Raw genomic sequence first — 18,835 nt, 5'->3', positions numbered from 1 at the left:
CTAACTCCACCCCCAAGTTCAGTAAATACACCTATTTAGCCTTCTGTTTATCCCCTGATGATTTTGGTCTATGTGATCTACCTTCTCCTTATTTTGCCAAGAGCTGTTCAATGTATTTTCTAGCCATTCAAACTGATTTGCTGGGTCAGTCTTGTTCAGGGTCACAATGTTTGGGCTGTAGTACAAGTTTGTGTTTAGACTGATGATTCTAAGACTCGAATTAGCGGTAACTTTCTGTGAATAAAAGCCACCTATAAAAACAAATTCAAAACACATTTTAGGGAAACACATACACACAGACATTGTGAAAGCAAATTATTAATTAAGATTTGCAATCCAGTCAGGAAAATTGTACTTATTACACATGGTTTTGTTTGCACATCCATAGGCTGTCATTTAATTAGAATAAGGTTTAACAAACATTTATTTAACCTACTATGTGTCAGGTCCAATGTGCTATTTCTGCATATTATGGTAATAACAATTGTATACAATATCCAGATGAGAAAAGAATGAAATGTTTTGGCATGAGGTGATGGGTTACTGAATTGAATTAAAAAAAATAATAATATATCAACTCCTACTTTTTTATTTTTGGGGAGTTAAGACAATAGAAAGGAGCCTGGGTGACAAGCAGTTTGCAATCTGCTGCTAACCTAAAGGTTGGTGGTTCAAACACCCCTAACGGCTCCATGGAAGTAAGGCCTGGAGAACTGCTTCCATCAAGACTACAGCCAAGAAAACACTATGGAGCAGTTTTATTCTATAACCCATGGGGTGATCATGAGTCAGGCACCAACTCGATGGTAGCTAACAACAAAAACAACATGCGAGATACTGTGAAATCTAAAAATCCAGAGAATGGAAACACATTCCCATTGGAGTTTGCCAGAGACTACTGAAGAAGAAATGGCAAATAAACCAGAACTGCTACAATCCCAGTGGAGAGGAAGCTTAAAGGCATAACTCCAGGCAGCCTTTGTCCCAGTGGTGACAGAATACTCAAGGGTCTGCTGCAATGGTAGTTGGAGAGCTGGCCACTCAGATCCAGACCCTGCTTTCTCTGCCCTCAGCCCGCTCACTACCAAAGCCTTTTCTGAGCTTTTAAACATGACTGATCACTGCCTTTTTAATTTCCTTTATTCTTGCCTATAGTCATGCCAGCTTACGATTCTTACTGTGGTTGCAACAGGGCAGAGAGCTTTGAATCCGGTGGAAGTTATTTTTGAAAAATAACTTCAGTAGTAGGAGATTACAACAGTTCTCACTAGGGCTATGGGATAACAAAGTTTTAGCGCCTTCGGGCTGGGCCTCTCTGCATCAAACCACTTTTGCATTTAAGACTTTCAGACAAAGCTTTTTAAGACTTTCAACAATAACAGATGTACTCCAATGTTTAACTGGAAAGTTCTCCTAAACCATCACTCTGAAACTTATATGGCTTTCCTTAGGGTCATCACGCCATTTGTCAGATCTTTTTCTGCGTGCTTCTCTCTCTCTGAGCTTCCTTACAATCCAGAATGTCTCTTTAGGACCTCCTGCCATTTTTTTCTTGCTCTCTCTTCAAATTATACAAGCTTTCCATGTGTCTTGCAGGTGTAGGGGCCTAGGACTAAACATTACCAGTATCAGTTGCTGTTCAGTCAATGCCAACTTGTGACAACCTCATGTGTGGTGTGTCGGAGCAGAACCATGCTCCACAGGGTTTTCAGTGGTTGATTTTTTTTGAAAGTAGATCACCAGGTCTTTCTTAGGAAGCACCTCGTTGCAATTGAGTTGATTCCAACTCATAGTGACCCTATATGACACAGTAGAGCTGCCCCATAGAGTTTCCAAGGAGTGCCTGATAGATTCGAACTACCGACCTTTTGGTTAGCAGCCATAGCTCTTAACCACTATGCCACTAGGGTCTCAAATACATTATTCTGTGATTTTCTGAGTGCTGCAAACAAACAAATAAATAAAGCAGGGGTAAAAACCCTGGTTCAAATGCTTTCCTTGCTCTCTGCCCTGACACTCAGAAAAACATGAAAAAAAAAAAACAGAATTCCAGACATTGACTTAATGTTTATCTGAAAATTTAAAAAACACCAAGGCTTTAGTTTAGCAGCTGGGCACCTCCATCAAGCTCATAAAATGTCAGGGATGTGGCTGGTGTGGTTTTGCGAGCTGCTGAAGCAGGGGGCTTTGTAGTTACCACCCAGGGAAGGCCTTATGGAGCACTGCTTACACCCCACCATTCGAAGCATCTCAAGCTCCATTTTAAAAGCTGAGATATCATCACTTTCTCAGAGGTTTGTTTTATAAAATTCTGCCTGCTTGGTTAAAAGTTAATGTCCAATCTCTCTTTTCAATCAATTTTCTAATTCTAAAGATGTACTTTCATTTACATTAAAATCCAAAGTTGAGTTTTTGTTTCATGTGAACCACACCTAATCAAGGGTGGGAAAAGAATGGGAAGAACTCCTTACAAATAAACAGGTTCACAACAGGGGTCCAAAGCAATGTTTCTACTCACTGTCCTCCATAGAGAAACTGAGTCCAGAGGCTCTCTGGAGTTGGCACACCTAAGCAAACATTAAAGATCTAAGTCTAAACAACATGAGTAAAAATGGAGGCAAAATATGGATGAGTAACTCTTTCACTTACCTTTCCTTAAGGTACTGATAGCTTCTTCATTTAGCCATGGTTTCCAAAGGTTTGCAACTGCATTGTACACTTTGCTGGTGGCTACTGGCAGTTGATCCTGACAACAAACAACATAATACACCATTTAAATATTAGAAAGTACATGGATTAATCAGCTTAAACTCTACTTGACTATTTACTAATGCATTAAGCATCTGGAGATGCAGGGATGAATGCCAGATAGAATTTATCTTCAAGGCACTGGTAAATTAGTTGGGAAATGGGAGACAAAACTATAAAACAATGTGCTGTGCTAGGTGCTACCACAAAGGTGATAAAAGTGTAGAAACAAGAAGAATCAAGTCTTCCCCAGGGTGTTTAGGGTGGAGACCACAGACAGCATTTGAACCAGGCCTTGAATAATGATTTCACCGACTTGACAAGAAACGGCGTCAGAGAAAAAACAGCAACGGCCCATACAGAGACACAGAGGCACAAAAGTCTGTATCCAATACAGAGACGATCACGTGTTTTAGTGTGCCAGGGCATAAGATGGGAATGGGAATGTGTTTACTAAAGAGGCAGTAAGAGCAGGTTTGAGTCTGAGCATGTTGTGTCTGGTGCAGAATGCCAAGGGAATGAGAAAAAGTCATTATTTTAGAATTAATGTTTAAACCATTATAAAGCTCCTTAACTCCCTGAATGAAGATTCTTAACCACGCACTTTTGATTAGAAGTTCTCTTTAGTTTAGCCTAAATTATACCATGTTTTGAATTTTTTAAGAATATATTTTATATATATAAAACATTAGTTTATAATCATAAAGTGAATAAAATGAAACTGTCTTTATGGTATAGACGTTACAGGGAAAAACTACAAAAGTAAATACTGAATAAGAATAAAAATAAATCATTTGTGAAATTGGATAATTATTTCCATTATTATTTTAAAAACTTCTACTTAAAAACTGAAGCCCTTTTCTCTACTTCCCTCATTTCCTTCTGTATATTGCTGATACAGATCTATTCCTTAGGGGCATATTCCTGTCAGCACTAACGAAAATACTTAGTCATCTTCCAAGGTGACACCAAAGTCACATTAGTTCAGGGTGACTTTTCTTAGCTGCCTAATGTGTGATGAAAACAGATATATATTCAGGTCGAGTAATAACCAAACAACTTATTTTAACTGAAACGAATTACTCAAAATATATTTTCACTTTGTATCAAAGATCAAGATCACCTGACTGAGAATTAAATGAAGGCTGAGGCCAATCTGGAGTCTGATGAAGAAATGGTAACAACAATAATCGTAATATAAAATAACAGTCTTGGGTTATGTGTTTACTTTGGGATGGACACCAATATACTGATGTTGTCATGTAGGATCTTAAAATTATATAAAAATCACCCTAGACTTCCCTATTTTAAATATGAGCACCAGAGAAGTTAGGTGACTCGTCCAGGGACAGCCAATCAGTCCTGTAGCTGGTCTCAATTCCAGATTTTTCCACCATCGCTCTTACATCCAGTTGTATATGACACCATGTTCCCTCTCAATTTTTTTTGGCTGTGACATGGCCACTGCCAAGAAATGAGGTGTAATGGGAAGGGAGCCACCCATAAGCTTGGTGGTACCAGTCTCGCCAGTGCAGGAGTAAATAAGGACCCTGACTATTTCCTTGGGCAGCAACAGGAAGGAATCCCTGGGCTGCCCACGCTAATAACTACCTCTTCTGATGTAATGGGTGGGGACATGTGTCTGTATACATATGTTTATGTAGCCATGGTGCATAATTGAGAAATAACACTTATTAAATTTATTTGTTCCTAACATTCATCAGAATTAGATCTCAGATATAAGTCTCTATAAGAAATTTATTTTGGAACTTTGCATGTTACATTTGATATTTCTGAAACTGCGAGGCAGGAGGGTGGTGGTAGCATAATGGAAAGAAATTTTCAGATATAAAGTCATAAGTTAGAAAGAGAAAACAATTAAATGTTTAAGGTATACTGGCTTTAACCTACTGTAGATATAATAAGATGTATTTTAGAAGTCAATATCTGTATTTTTGAATTATTATAAGATTTGACTGCCAAAAAAAAGACATAGATAAAGGTAAAATGAAACATACCCTCAAAGGAGTTTCATAAATGTATCTTGTGTCACTATTGAATGACTATATAACATATGGACAAGCTAAAGTAACCACCACCTAACTTACAAGGGGCTTATTATGTGCCTGGGTGGCATAAACGGTTAAGCACTGGACTACTGACCAAAAGGTTGGCGGTTCAAATCCATCCAGAGATACCTCAGAAGTAAGGCCTGATGATCTGCTTACAAGAGGTCACAGCCTTGAAAATCGTATGTGGTATAGTTCTACTCTGCATACTTGAGGTCTCCATGAGTCGGAATCAACACAACAATATTATGTGAGAATTACTAAACTATGCCCTTTACATATATCATAACTAATTTTCATGAAAACTTTGTACCATAGGCATGCACTGTTCCTATTTACAAATGAGGGATCAAGGAATCAGGATCATTCAGTCAATTATTCAAATTGGTCAAACTATTAAGCAGCAGAGCAGGAATGGGGTTTAAATCCTAATTAATATGACTCTTAACCCCACATGGTTTCTATTATACCAGCCTGCCTACCACTTCCGGCATATAAAAACAATGCGTGTAACCTTGGGACACCTGGAGATTGTCCTCAAGCCTCTGCACTGTGTCATCTAACATCTCAATAGGAACAAAAGTTGACCATTAGTTGAGTTGCTGACTCACAAACTGTTTATCTCAAGATGGGAGGGCAGTACTAAGAAGTTATTTGAAACTTAAGCTTGTCCTAGAATATAACTTCTCAAAATCACTGTAAGCTGGCTGGAGTAGCCAAAATAATCAAAATCTCCATTAAGTACCCAGGTGGAATGAGATGGAAAAAGATTCTAAGCAGAGAGAAAAATGTGGACAAAAATAGAGAGGTATGGAAGTAAATATGCTCATAAAATATTAAGTATTTTAGTCTGAAAAGAGCAAGAGATGTGTCAGAGGATGCTGGTCTAATTTAACACAGGACTGGAGTAAAGAGATCTGGGATACGAGCTCGTCCCTGGGATATGGATGTGGGATGTGATTGTGAAAACCTGGACAACTTAATATTTCTGGGCTATGTACTATTTCTCACCCACAGGATGAAGGATTGATCTAGACCAGGGGTCAGCAAACTTTTTCCATAAAGGGCCAGATAGTATATACTTTTGGTTTACTGGTCATACAGTCTCTGTCACAACTACTCAACTATGCCTGTGTAGAAAGAAAGTAGTCATGGACATTATGGAATGAACAGACATGTCAGTGTTCCAATAAAACTTTATTTACAAAAACATGTGGAGGGTCACTTCTGGTACACAGGCCATAGTTTGCCAACCCCTGGACTAAACAACAATCTCTGGGATCCCTTGCAACTGTACAAATCTAATATTCTACCCTACTGTAACAGTACCCTGAAACTAGGACTAGTATCCAGCTGTTTTGTACAGAATAGCTTAACAAATGTCACTCTGATTGATCGGAGTCCAGGCTGTATCAGGCATTAAATACTGTGAATGCCCTCTGTCTGGAATCACCACTTAATTAGATGAAAAGGACTTGAACAAGGACCTCCCCCTTTGGTTCTTATGACATCTTGTTACGTTTTTATTTTTTAATGAAGATTAAATTTAGATCAAGGTGTACAGAGCTTTGTATGCCTAACAGAAAATCTGCAAAATGTAAACACTTGTCAATATTAACCTTCCTTGCTAACCTCGTCACGGAAATTCAAGTGAACTATAAATTATTCAAAAGAGGGGAGAAATTAAGGAAAATTATGAAGGAAAGCAGAAATAATCCACAAATTGGGTGATTTGCTTCTGAAAACTCGCTATTGACATAACTTTTCATAAAGCACTCTACCTCCATGAGCCTACTCCCATCCCCGACTGTTGCCATGTTACTGTCATAATGTTGGCATTACTAATAAGAAAAATCTTTGGAGCACTTCTGGAAGTTGAGGTCAAATTTACCTGTGGCCAGTAGTCATGATTACCCAGTGCAGGGAAAACCTGGAGATTTGGAAAGAGACTCTGGATGGTGGTTGTCATATTAGCAATTACATTTATGACCATTTCTGTCGAGAGTTCTTGTACTGGAACATGAGGTGGACTATCCCTGAAAAGAGACAGGATCATAGAGAACAAGATCAGTTTCTATAAAACTTACCCCTGAGGCCTTGTTATGACATTACAGGCTTCTACTATAAAATAGCAGACAGTAAAGAAGAGCTGATAAACTACTCTTCTTCACCTCCCCACACCCCCAGAAAAAAGAATCCTATAAAAAAGAAAATTAACAAAAATGTAAAACGAAAGAGAAAGTAAAAATATCAGCCTGCTTCACTGTCTGACCGAAGATCTATGAGATGCAAAAAAAGTGTAGGAATTACGAACACAGACTGCAGAGCCAGGATGCCTAATTTCAAATCCCAGCTTTGCCACTTCCTAACTGCAGAGACCTGGGCAAACTACTTAGATGCCTGGTGCCTCCAATTCCTTATCTGTAAAATGGGAAGAATATTAATGCCTATTGTAAAGGCTAAATGGGGAGTTTCAATATGTTAATGAATTAATACAGTACCTAGCATAAAGTAAGCACTCCGTATGAGCGATGGTACTGGAAATAATAGGCCTCTTCGACCCTGTCGTGATGGATGGAATTCATTAATTACACCACCAGAAGATGATGTTTTACAAAGCTACCGTCACAGATTAACTCCTACTGTGGCCTTTTGTTTGTGTCTTTATTTACATAACCAAAATCTATTATCACATTAATCAACACCTTTAAACATTTATACAAAAGCATGCTGTTTATTGATTCATCCCTTAGCAAACACAGACATATTTCTAAAGTGTGTATTTGAAAAAAACACAGGGACTTTAAAATTTTTTCTTATCTCTAATAATGCTGATTAATTTTATCTAGCGTCTTTCACTCAAATAATTCCTGAAACATAATTAATCTTCTTTAGGACGTCAGCATTCTAATAAAGTTTAGACTGTTGTCATTGTTGTTCCAAAACGAAAACCAAATGCGTTGCCGTGGAGTCGACTTCAACTCATAGCAACCCTAAAGGACAGAGCAGAACTGCCCCATAGAGTTTCCAAGGCGCACCTGGTGGATTCCAACTACCAACCTTTTGGTTAGCAGCTATAGCACTTAGCCACTACACCACCAGGGTTTCTACTATTGCTGTTAAAAAAAAAAACAAAAAAAAAACAAATTGCCGTTAGGTGCCATTAAATCAGTTCCGACTCATAGCGACCCTATCTATCTACAACAGAAGGAAACACTGCCCGGTCCTGTGCCATCCTCACAATCATTGCTATAGTTGAGCCCATAAAGTTTCGGATACTGCAGATAAATGCTGAGTTGTGGCTATTTATCTGATCACTTACCCCGTCCATATCATGAAAGATGCTTCTTGTCCTGAATTTTTAATAAAATCAAATGCTGACATAATAAGCGGATACGGAGAATCACACAGAACATCTCCAAAAGGGCCAGGGTTGGAGGCGTTTGCACCTTTGGATGAAGAGCACACCTTTGTGTGGTCATCTGTGATGTGGTAAGTAGGATCTAAGTGTAAGTCGGTCACGTGCCAAAACTGACCTGTTGATTCGACAAGAAATCCTGTTAAATCTGGATCTTCTCTTTTGGGATTCCCATACAAAGACTTACACAAGTAGCGCTAGAGACAGTGCTCCTTCCTTTGAAGGAGGAAAGTCTTAATAATTTAAAGGCTGGCATTCTCTAAAGTTAAATACAATTCTTCCCTGTGAGAAGATGGAGATTCAAATGACATAGGAAGAATTTACATGTGTCAGAATTGATGAGCTCAGTGATAGCGTGGCTGCATAAGAAAGACTACATATTCAAAAATAATTCACATAATGTAATATACATCCTTCTGGAAGGTCAATAATAATATCACGCTGTGTCTTAATAGCAAGTCTCCTAGTAGAATTTAAGGTTTTGGAAATTATTTATATTCTTTTTACAGAAAAACTGACAGAAATGTGATGTCATTTGTCAAATACCCAGTGAGTACATTGCAGAACAAGGAACTAAGTATCACTCATTAATTCTTGCCCAATTTTGCCTCTCAACACCAATGCAAAAAGAATATAAATCTCTAATATTAATTTTTAAGCCCAAAACAGTAATTTCCAGATGTTCTTGAAATCTATATAGTAGAGGTACATCTACTTCTACCATACACTTCTATAAAACGTTAATTATATTAAGGGAAGCAGATATTAAGAAAGATGATTCCAGTGGGTTTTCAGGCAGAAGCCAAGAAACCATTTGATAGCCTCCTCGCTTGGAACTCATCTTGAGACAGATTCTTTCACTGAAGGAAATTCTACTATTACTCCTAATAACAATATCTCTATTAAGTATTTCCTATGTGCCAGGTTCTGTGATAAGCATTTTAAATATACCATACCATTTCCATTTCATTCTCAAAAGCACTCTTTGAAATAGGAATCATTGTTCTCATTTTAGAGTTGAGAAACTAATGCTGGGTCAATCAGAAAACTGGTTCCAGTACACCAAAAAAAAAAAAAAAAAAAAGCCTGTTGCCGTTGAGTCGATTCCAACTCACAGCGACCCCCCAGGGCAGAGCAGAACTGCCCCATGGGGTCTCCAAGGCTGTAATCTTTACGGAAGCAGACTGCCACATCTTTTGTTCTAGTACCCAGAAAACCCATATACATGGTTCATAAATGGCAGAATCAAAATCTTAACACCATTTTGAAGGGCTCCCACATTTACTTAGGCATAATTTACATATATCTTCAGTGATTTTGCTGCCCCTTCATATACAATTTTCAAGTTGTTTTAATATTGATATTTTGTTAGACTTTGATTTTTTCCAGTCCACTCTGATTATCACTGATCTCCATCAGATACACACTGAAAGTGACAGCAGCACGTGACTACAGCAGAAGCTCGAAGCAAAGTAAATGTAAATGCTTATCTATACAAAGATGGTAAAAGTTAGGTATGCCTAAGGGCAAACCCTTGAAAGAAATCAACAAAAAGCCCAAAGCTGACATAAGAAGGTTAAAAATTGGAAACAGTTGATTGATTTGTAAGGTGGTAAAAACGTGAGTTATATTTTGGTTGTTGTTTCTTCCCGATGTTGTCATAATTTTGTAATACATTTAAGCTCATAGGTAAGAAGAGACAAACAAGAGGTCCAGGAGAAAGTCTACATAAAATAGTCTTTATGGTCAATTACTAGGTACTTAGTTACCATTTGAAAATATCTGCCAAGAGTAATTTATTTTTTTCCAAAATGCAGAGAATACCTTAACCATTATTTTCAGCTTAGATATATTTTATCCAGCATACAAAGTAGAGTTGGTGAATAGCTCAGAATTACCCTGGAAACTGGTCTTCCTTGAGGTACTAATATAATGCATCTCGTTTTTATATAAACTCATATTTTTATTATTTGTACAATGCTAAAGTGTATTAAACTGTACACAAGAGTCAGTAGAACAAGGTGATTAAAAGTGGGGTCTCTCCAGAAGAACGAGATGGTGTCCGGCTACCACCAATGACTGCCCTAACAGGGAACACAACAGAGAACCCCTGAGGGAGCAGGAGAGCAGTGGGATGCAGACCCCAAATTCTCGTAAAAAGACCAGACTTAATGGTCTGACTGAGACTACAAAGACCCCGGTGGTCATGGCCCCCAGACCTTCTGTTGGCCCAGGACAGGAACCATTCCCAAACCCAACTCTTCAGACAAGGATTGGACTAGACAATGGGATGGGGAGGGATGCTGGTGAGGAGTGAGCTTCTTGGATCAGGTGGACACTTGAGACTATGTTGGCATCTCCTGCCTGGAGGGGAGATGAGAGGGTGGAGGGGGTTAGAAGCTGATGAAAAAGACACGAAAAGAGAGAGCAGAGGGAGAGAGCGGTCTGTCTCATTAGGGGGAGAGCAATTGGGAGTTGTAGCAAGGTGTATACAAGTTCTTGTGTGAGAGACTCACTTGATTTGTAAACTTTCACTTAAAGCACAATAAAAAAAAAAAAAAAAGTGGGGTCTCTGAACTCAAACTGTCTCACTTCAAATCCAAGCTCTACCACTTAAAGCTGTGTCTCTTTGACCTCTGTTTCTTCGTCTGTAAAATGGGAATAATAATAGTGCCTACTGTGTGAGAATTAAGTGACTTAGTTGAGGTAAAGCACTTAGACAGTGTCTGGTATCTAGTAAGCTCTATATTAGTTTTATTATTATTTTGTATCTCAAAATCTTGAATTTTAGATGGAGCTTTGCAATTTACAAGTAATAACCAAAAAAACAAAACAAACCCGTTGCTGTTGAGTAGATTCTGACTCATAGTGGCCCTACAAAACAGGGTAGAACTGCTCCATAGCGTTTCCAAGGAGCAGATGGTGGATTTGAACTGCTGACCTTCTGGTTAGCAGGCTGAGATCTTAGCTACTGTACCACCAGGGCTCCATTTACAAGTAATAGTAACAATTTATTGAGTACTTACAAGGCACTAAGTACTATTTTTTATACTTTACAGGTATTAAGTCATTATTATTTCCATTTTATAGATAAAGAATGGAAGCACACAGTATTATGTTCAAGTTACACATTTCATAAGCAATAGAGCCAGGATATGAATTCAGGAAATTTGACTCTGAAATCTAATTTGCCCTTAATCATTGCACACACTGCCTCTCTGTGTGTTCACATTTGGATGCCCTTCATCCTCACTTTCCTCACACATAAAATAGATAATGACAACATCTGCGTTTGAGATCAAGGTCCCTAGATGCTGCAAACAGTTTGTGCTATACTAGTAATCCAGTGGTTGGTGGTTCAAACCCACCCAGCAGTGCTGTGGAAGAAAAGGCCTGGAGATCTACTTACATTAAGATCACAGCCAAGAAAACCCTATGGAGCAGTTCTACTCGGTAACATACGGGGTTGCCATGAGTCAGAATCGACTTGATGGCAACTACCACCACCACCATATGAGATACTGTAATGAATAAGGGAAACGAGACCATAAGGATATTGAATTTTTGTAAACCAAAACTTAGACTGCATTAAAGGCATATCTCTCTGATGTAAATAGTATCTGGATTTATATATCCCCAGCATCTAGAGTATCTCTGACCTACAGTAGGCCCTCAGCAAATATGTCTTCTATTTATATACGATGACATTTAGGCAAAAGTAGGTTTTCAGGATTTCCTCCAGGTCAAGTGATGACTCAGTAATGAAATCTGAACCCGAACCAGTCTCTCCAGACTTATAGCCTAATCCTCCTTCTACTACAATGAACTGCCAGACGGATAAATGAGAGGGTAATTATTTAGATTCTTTAAATAGACGCCCAGAACAGAGCTCTGACAAGTTCATATCCCGGGCACCATGAATAATGAACCTCTGGAAGCTCACCCCATGCACAAAAACCGAAATGCCATACAAAATGCTGTGCGCATGTGTGTTTTCAGGGCCACAGACCTGGCCTGTAGCATAGCCCTCGCTGCAACACAGGTTGCTGGATTCAGAGTCCAAAGTTCTTTTCACTTTTTCTGCAATTACTTTCTTGTTTTGAAAGCAATCTTTTTACCTTTATATATATATATAATTTTACTGTGCTTTTTTTTTTTTAGATGAAAGTTTACAGTGTAAGTTCTCATGCAAAAATTTATGCACAAATTGTTTTGTTACACTGGTTGTATTCCCCACAATATGACAGCACTCTCTCTCTTTGCACCCTGGGTCCCCTGTATCCATCCAGCTTATTTGTCCTTTCCTGCCTTCTTCTCTTGCTTTTGGGCAGGAGTTTCCCACTTGGTCTCGTATATTTGATTGAACTAAGAAGCACATTTCTTGCCTCAGGTGTGTTATCATTTGTTTTATAGGCCTGTCTAATCTTTGTCTGAAAAGTGGGTTTTGGGAGTGGCTTCCATTCTGAGTTAGCACAGTATCCAGGGGCCAGAGTCATGGGGATTCCTCCAGTCTCTGACAGACCAGTAAGTCTGGTCTTTTTCTGTGAATTTGAATTTTGTTCTACATTTTCTTCCTGTTCTGTCCAGGCCTCTCCATTGTGGTCCCTGCCAGAGCAGTTGGTGGTGGTAGCCTGGCATCATCTAGTTCTTCTGGGCTCAGGCTGGAGGAGGCTGTGAGTCATGTGGTCCTTTAGTCCTCTAGTAAATATTTTCCTTGTGTCTTTGGTTTTCTTCATTCTCCTTTGCTTCCGAATGGGATGGGAACAATAGATGTATTTTAGACGACTGCTCTCAACCTTTTAAGACCCCAGATGCTACTCACCAAAGCAGGCTGTAGAACATTTTCTTTATGAACTGTGTTATGCCAATTGACCTAGTTGTCCCCCAAGACTCTGGCCCTCAGCCCTCAGCCCCAGCAACTCGGTCCCTCAAGGTGTCTGGATGTGTCTGGGAAGCTACTATGACTTTGCCTTAGACACACTGTGCTGATTTCCTCTATATTGTGTGTTGCCCTTCCCTTTGCCAAAGTTGACACTTGTCTACTATCTAGTTAGTGATTTTCCCTCCCCACCACTCCCTACTCAGAACTATCAGAGATCATTTTTTTCTATGTAAACCTTTTCTTGAGTTTTTATAATAGTGATTCCATACAATATTTGTCCTTTTGTGACTGACTTATTTCACTCAGCATAATGTCCTGCAGATTCATCCATGTTGTGGTATGTTCTGTGGATTCATCATTGTTCTTTATCATTGCATAGTATTCCACTGTGTGTAGGTACCATAATTTGTTTATCCACTCATCTGTTGATGGGCAGTTAGGTTGTTTCCATCTTTTTGCTATGCGAATAGTGCTGCAATGAACATGGGTGTGCAGATGTCTATTTGTGTGGTGGCTCTTATCTCTCTAGGATACATTCCTAGGAGTGGGATTGCTGGATCATATGGTATTTCTATTTTTAGCTTTTTAAAAGGGTGCCGTATCATTTTCCACAGTGGTTGTACCATTTTGCATTCCCACCAGCAGTGCATAAGAGTTCCAATCTCCACACAACCTTTGCAACATTTGTTATTTTCTGGATTTTCCTTGATTAGTGCCAGTATTGTTGGGGTGAGATGGTATGTCATTGTAGTTTTGATTTGCATTTCTTTAATGGCTAATGATCTCAAGCATTTTTTCATGTGTCTGCTAGCCATCTAAATGTTTTCTTTGGTGAAGTGTCTGTTCAAATCTGTCATGGATTGAATTATGTCCCCCCAAAACTGTGTGTATCAACTTGTTTACGCCATGATTCCCAGTATTGTGTGGTTGCCCTCCATTTTGTGATCGTAATTTTATGTTGAGAGGATTAGGGTGTGATTGTAACACCAACCTTATTCAGGTCATCTCCCTGATCCAAGGTAAGGGGAGTTTCCCTGGGGTGTGGCCTGAACCATCTTTTATCTCTCAAGAGATAAAAAGGGAGCAAGCAGAGAGTTGGGGACCTCATACCACCAAGAAAGCAGCACTGGGGGAAGAGTGCATCCTTTGGACCTGGGGTTCCTGCGCCTGAGAAGCTCCTCGACGAGTGGAAGATTGATGACAAGGAATCTTCTTCCAGAGCCAAGAGAGAATGCCGTGTCCTGGAGCTGACACCCTGAATTTGGACTTCTAGCCTACTAGACTGTGAGAGAATAAACTTCTCTTTGTTAAAGCCATCCACTTGTGGTATTTCTGTTATCGCAGCACTTGATAACTAAGACAATATCCTTTGCCCATTTTTTAATTAGGTTGTTTGTCTTTTTGTTGTGTAGGTGTTGAAGTATTTTGTAGGTTTTAGAGATTAGGTCCTTGCCAGAGATGTAATAGCCAAAAATATTTTCCCAGTCTGTAGGTTCTCTTTTTACTCTTCACGTGAAGTCTTTTGATGAGTGTGTTTAATTTTTAGGAGCTCACAGTTATCAAGTCTATCTTCTGGTGTATGTGCATTGTTAGTAATGGTTTGTATTGTATTTATGCCATGTATTAGGGTCCCCAGCATTGTCTCTAGTTTTTCTTCCATGATCTTTATTGTTTTAAGTTTTATATTTAGGTCTTTGATCCATTTTGAGTTAGTTTTTGTGTATGGCGTGGGGTATGGATCCTATTCCATTTTTTTATAGATGAACATTCAGTTATGCCTCACTGTTTGTTAAAGAGACTGTCTTTTTCCCATTTAATGGACTTCGGCTGTTTGTCAAATATCAGCTACCTGTAGATAGATGGATTTATGTCTGGGTTTTCAATTCTATTACATTGGTCTATGTGTCTGTTGCTATACCAGTACCAGGCTGTTTTGACTACCGTGGCTGTACAGTAGGTTCTAAGATCAGGTAGTGCAAGGCCTCCCACTTTGTTCTTCTTCTCAATAATGCTTTACCAATCCAGGCCTCATCCCTCTCCATATAAGTTGGTGATTACTTTCTCCATCTTGTTAAAGAATGCTGTTGGAATTTGGACTGGGATTGCACTGTATCTGTAGATCACTTTGGGTAGGATGGAAATTTTCACAACGTTGAGTCTTCCTAGTCATAAGCATGGTCTCTTTTTCCATTTATGTAGGTCTCTTTTGGTTTCTTGCAGTAGTGTTTTGTAGTTTTCTTTGTATAGATCTTTCATGTTCCTACTTATCTGCAAATAATCTTTAAAAAGAACTTGAGGAATGTGTGTGCTATAAACATTTTTAAATAAATGTGGATACAATGTGGCTCAAAATTATACAAAGAAAATCTTTAAGTCAAAGAAAATATTATAATTTATCCCGGAGAACCTACTGAACTATAGATCAAATGTTTGGACTTGAGGCTATTACTTAAAATAGGTTTTTGTTTGTTTATCAGGTTGATTTCTATGCACTAAATACTCCAGTAGGTTCCTGGGCTACTAAGCCTCCAGAGCTGTGGGCAAACACATCCAATTGAAGCCTCCCTGGGTTGTTGTCCTCTGACCACCAAGACTGACAGGATAGAAAACAGAGGCTGGGAATTTTCATGGGAAACAAGCAAACAAAAAAACAAACAAAATACAAGCAAACAGGAGCCAGGCTTAGTGAATACTGGAAAGGAAGTTCGAGCATTTTGGGGGGCAGAGTAGAGTGGGGTGGGATGGTATGTTCACATCAAGGAGAAAAACATGTAAAATAAAACCATCTGAAACTCCTGAGTCAGCACTTCAGGCCTTTGAACTCCAGTTATCCTTCTCCTCCAGTAAATGACTCAACCTTGTAGATTCCATATCAAAGCAAGGAGGTGTGAAGTAAAAGTTCCCACGGTCTCCAGAAAGCCTTCTCTGAGACACTTGGCAATTAGATGTTTAAAAACAAAAGGTGAAATTTACTTGTAGTGGGATGGGTTTCTCTAGAATGGTCTTCCTGGCTCTGGGTTTGTAATTCTCCCGAAATGTAAATTTCCTAAATTCATTGGTCAAGTCACAATTTTGCAAGTGACTGATCTATTTACTAGCTGAATAAATGGCTTGTGTCCTACTCAGAAGGACTGCAGTCCACCTAAGGGATTATTTGGTTTGCTGTCCTGCTGGGAAGACCACACCGTAAGAGTAATATAATAAGGGGCCAATCTCACAGAGGTTTTGGGGGGAATCTCATGATTGACAAAAGCCTACAGCAGAGCCTGTCCTTTGGACCCAGGGTCCCTGGGTTGAGAACCTCCTAGACCCAAATAAAAGGTCAACGGCTGTAACACTGAAGACCAAGAGAGACAGCTGGGGTGGGCTGGTTCACCTATGGGAAAAACTGGACATCACCCCCTGCCCTGAGCAGAAAGTCACCAATAGAGCTGCTACCCCCATACAGGGGTTGCTCGCAGAGGCTAAGAGGATCCTGTGCAAGGGTCTTCTATGTCACTGCAGAGTGGGCAAGTAGACCCAGCCATGAGGCCCCGCGGCAGAGGAAGTGCAGTAGGAACCATGTGGGCCCCCTGGGCAGCAAAGTAGTGGGAGCTGAGAGGGCTCCTTAGGTGGAAAAGCCATGTGGGCCTCAGACAGCGCAGAAACAAGCACCTGAGCTCCTGCGAACCAAACCACAATGCGCCTGCTGAGTGACCTAAGTATAAAAAAAGTATGAACATGAGTAATTTGGGGGAAGGGTATATGGTCCCCCTTTGAGATGTAAACAGGTTCCTCTCTTACAAAGTGGATTACACGTAGGGGGGCAGGACCAGTTCACTATAAGTAATCTGTTCCTATTGTTTACCATTTGCTTTCTATAAATAATAATGGCTTTCACTTTGCCAATGCTTATGTGTGCAGCCCGATCATACTAGATGAAAGGTAGCACCCTGGCCACTGGGTGCAGTCCTCATTCTTATCAGTCTTATTGCTGCTTGAAAGTCTGAGGCACAGTCTGTGTGTAACTCAGACAGACATTGCCATTAGCTGGTCTCACGCAACCTGAGACATTTTATCTCAAAATCCTAAATAGTCACATAATCATAGAAACTCAACTCCAGCAATAATACAAGCAGAAACCAGCATGCAGTAAATATTTTGGGGCAATTTCTTGTTATGACTGACATTTGCCAGAGTTGAGAAACCAGATTTACAGTTGTTGCTATTAACTACCTGACAGCTGAGTCATGTGGACTTGGCTCTCAGGCAAAGAGGAGACATGTTCCCCCAGGAAATTCCCAAAGTCAGGTGTTTGTTTGTTTGTGTGTGTGTGTGTGTGAGAGAGAGAGAGAGCTCTCAGCACTATAGTACTGCACTACTGAGTCTAGATACAGCTATACAGCTATCCTCAGAAACAAAACAGAGCTCTGCCTAATTCTTTTTTTTTTTTTTTTTTTTTTAAATAACAGAGTAGTTAGTTTTAAAGGGACTGTGGTGGGGAGGCGCCGTGACCTTTGAAACGGAAGGCTCAGATGACACTGTACAATCTCTCTTGAAACGTGTTTATCCTAGACCAGTGGTTCTCAAACACTGGCGTGCGTCTGGGAAGGATCGGTAAACAGATTGTTGGGCCCCATCCCCCAGGGTTTCACATTCAGTAAGTGCTTCGTGGGGCTGAAAATCTGCACTTCCAACAAATTTAGGTGATGCTGCTGCTGCTGCTGGTCCAGGGACCACACTTTGAGAACCACTGCTGTAACAGGCACTGTTAAGTGCTGGGAGTGAATACAATCGGTCCTGCCTGCGTGGAGCTAAGTGACAACCGTGTAAAAAGAATGCCCCATGCGTTCTGTAGTAAACACAGGTGTGTGTAGCAACGAGGTGGACGGCACTCTGGCTGGGGAGTGAGAACCTCGGGACGCTGGACAGAAGACGCTGAGTTCGCCTGAAACTTACACCCCTCACGTTAGGGTAAAAGCCCCCACAACTCCCTCTGCCCTGGGCAGATTCAGGGCCGCGGGACATCGAACTCGTCGTCACCTTTTTTCCTTAAGAAATGCAGCTTCTCTTTCCTTTCCCAAGGAGGAAAACCCAGCGAGATGCAAGGTGTAAACAAGTGAAACGGAGGCGAAATTGGGCGGCCACCCTCCCCCGGAGCGGCCCACGGGCGCGGGCGTTTCCCCCTACTGAGCCCCGAGCTTCGGGTCCCGTGCCCGGCTCTCTCCTCTCTCCTCTCTCCGTCGCCCTTCCCACGTCCAGCGGCCGCCGTCAGCGCCCACCGCCTCCCGGGCCCAGCTCTCCTGCTCCTGGGCCGAGGCGCCCAGCTGCCCTCACGCACTTTCCTAACTTTGTTCGAGCGCTTCCGGCAGCTCCAGGGGGAAGGACCGCGGACTCACCTACGGCCCGAGCAGGGGTCCGGGAGCCGGCAGACGCCAGGGGCAGCCCGAAGGCGGGGCGGTGGTACCAGACAGCCAGAAGGCAGCAGACAAGCGCGCCCGGCAGCGCCATCACGGACCGCGGCCGTCACCCTGGAGGTTCGGGCTGTCGGGCTGCTCCACGCAGACGGCAGGGCCCCGGAGGTGGGGAGGAGGCAGCAGACGGCTGCTGGTGGACGCCCAGCGGATCACGTGCAAGGGCAGCCTCCGCGGACACATGGCTTCTCTGCCGGTGAGCTCCCGTCTTGCGAGTATCTGCCGTCTTGTTTCTTCTTAGGTCTGTGACTGGCTTAGGAAGGAA

The 18,835-nt window shown here is 40.9% G+C and overlaps 1 protein-coding gene across 2 annotated transcripts in view; it reads right to left on the bottom strand.

Annotated features, from left to right (window-relative positions):
- The window catches only part of SMPDL3A (sphingomyelin phosphodiesterase acid like 3A), a 33,167-nt gene extending 14,519 nt beyond the window's left edge, over window positions 1–18,648 (bottom strand). For both annotated transcript variants that reach the window (XM_023538683.2, XM_010595307.3), the window contains exons 1-5: window positions 18,496–18,648; window positions 8,140–8,353; window positions 6,709–6,853; window positions 2,650–2,746; window positions 82–251 (exon numbers count right to left, since the gene is read on the bottom strand). In XM_023538683.2, the coding sequence (XP_023394451.2) occupies window positions 82–251; window positions 2,650–2,746; window positions 6,709–6,853; window positions 8,140–8,353; window positions 18,496–18,607 (738 nt within the window). In that variant the 5' untranslated portion in view covers window positions 18,608–18,648. The remainder of the gene's footprint in view (window positions 1–81; window positions 252–2,649; window positions 2,747–6,708; window positions 6,854–8,139; window positions 8,354–18,495) is intronic.
- Between the last annotated feature and the right edge of the window lie 187 nt (window positions 18,649–18,835).

The sequence above is a fragment of the Loxodonta africana genome, chromosome 1 (assembly GCF_030014295.1).
Source record: "Loxodonta africana isolate mLoxAfr1 chromosome 1, mLoxAfr1.hap2, whole genome shotgun sequence".
Lineage (NCBI taxonomy): Eukaryota > Metazoa > Chordata > Mammalia > Proboscidea > Elephantidae > Loxodonta > Loxodonta africana.
This window is presented reverse-complemented; position numbering and strand designations above follow the sequence as displayed.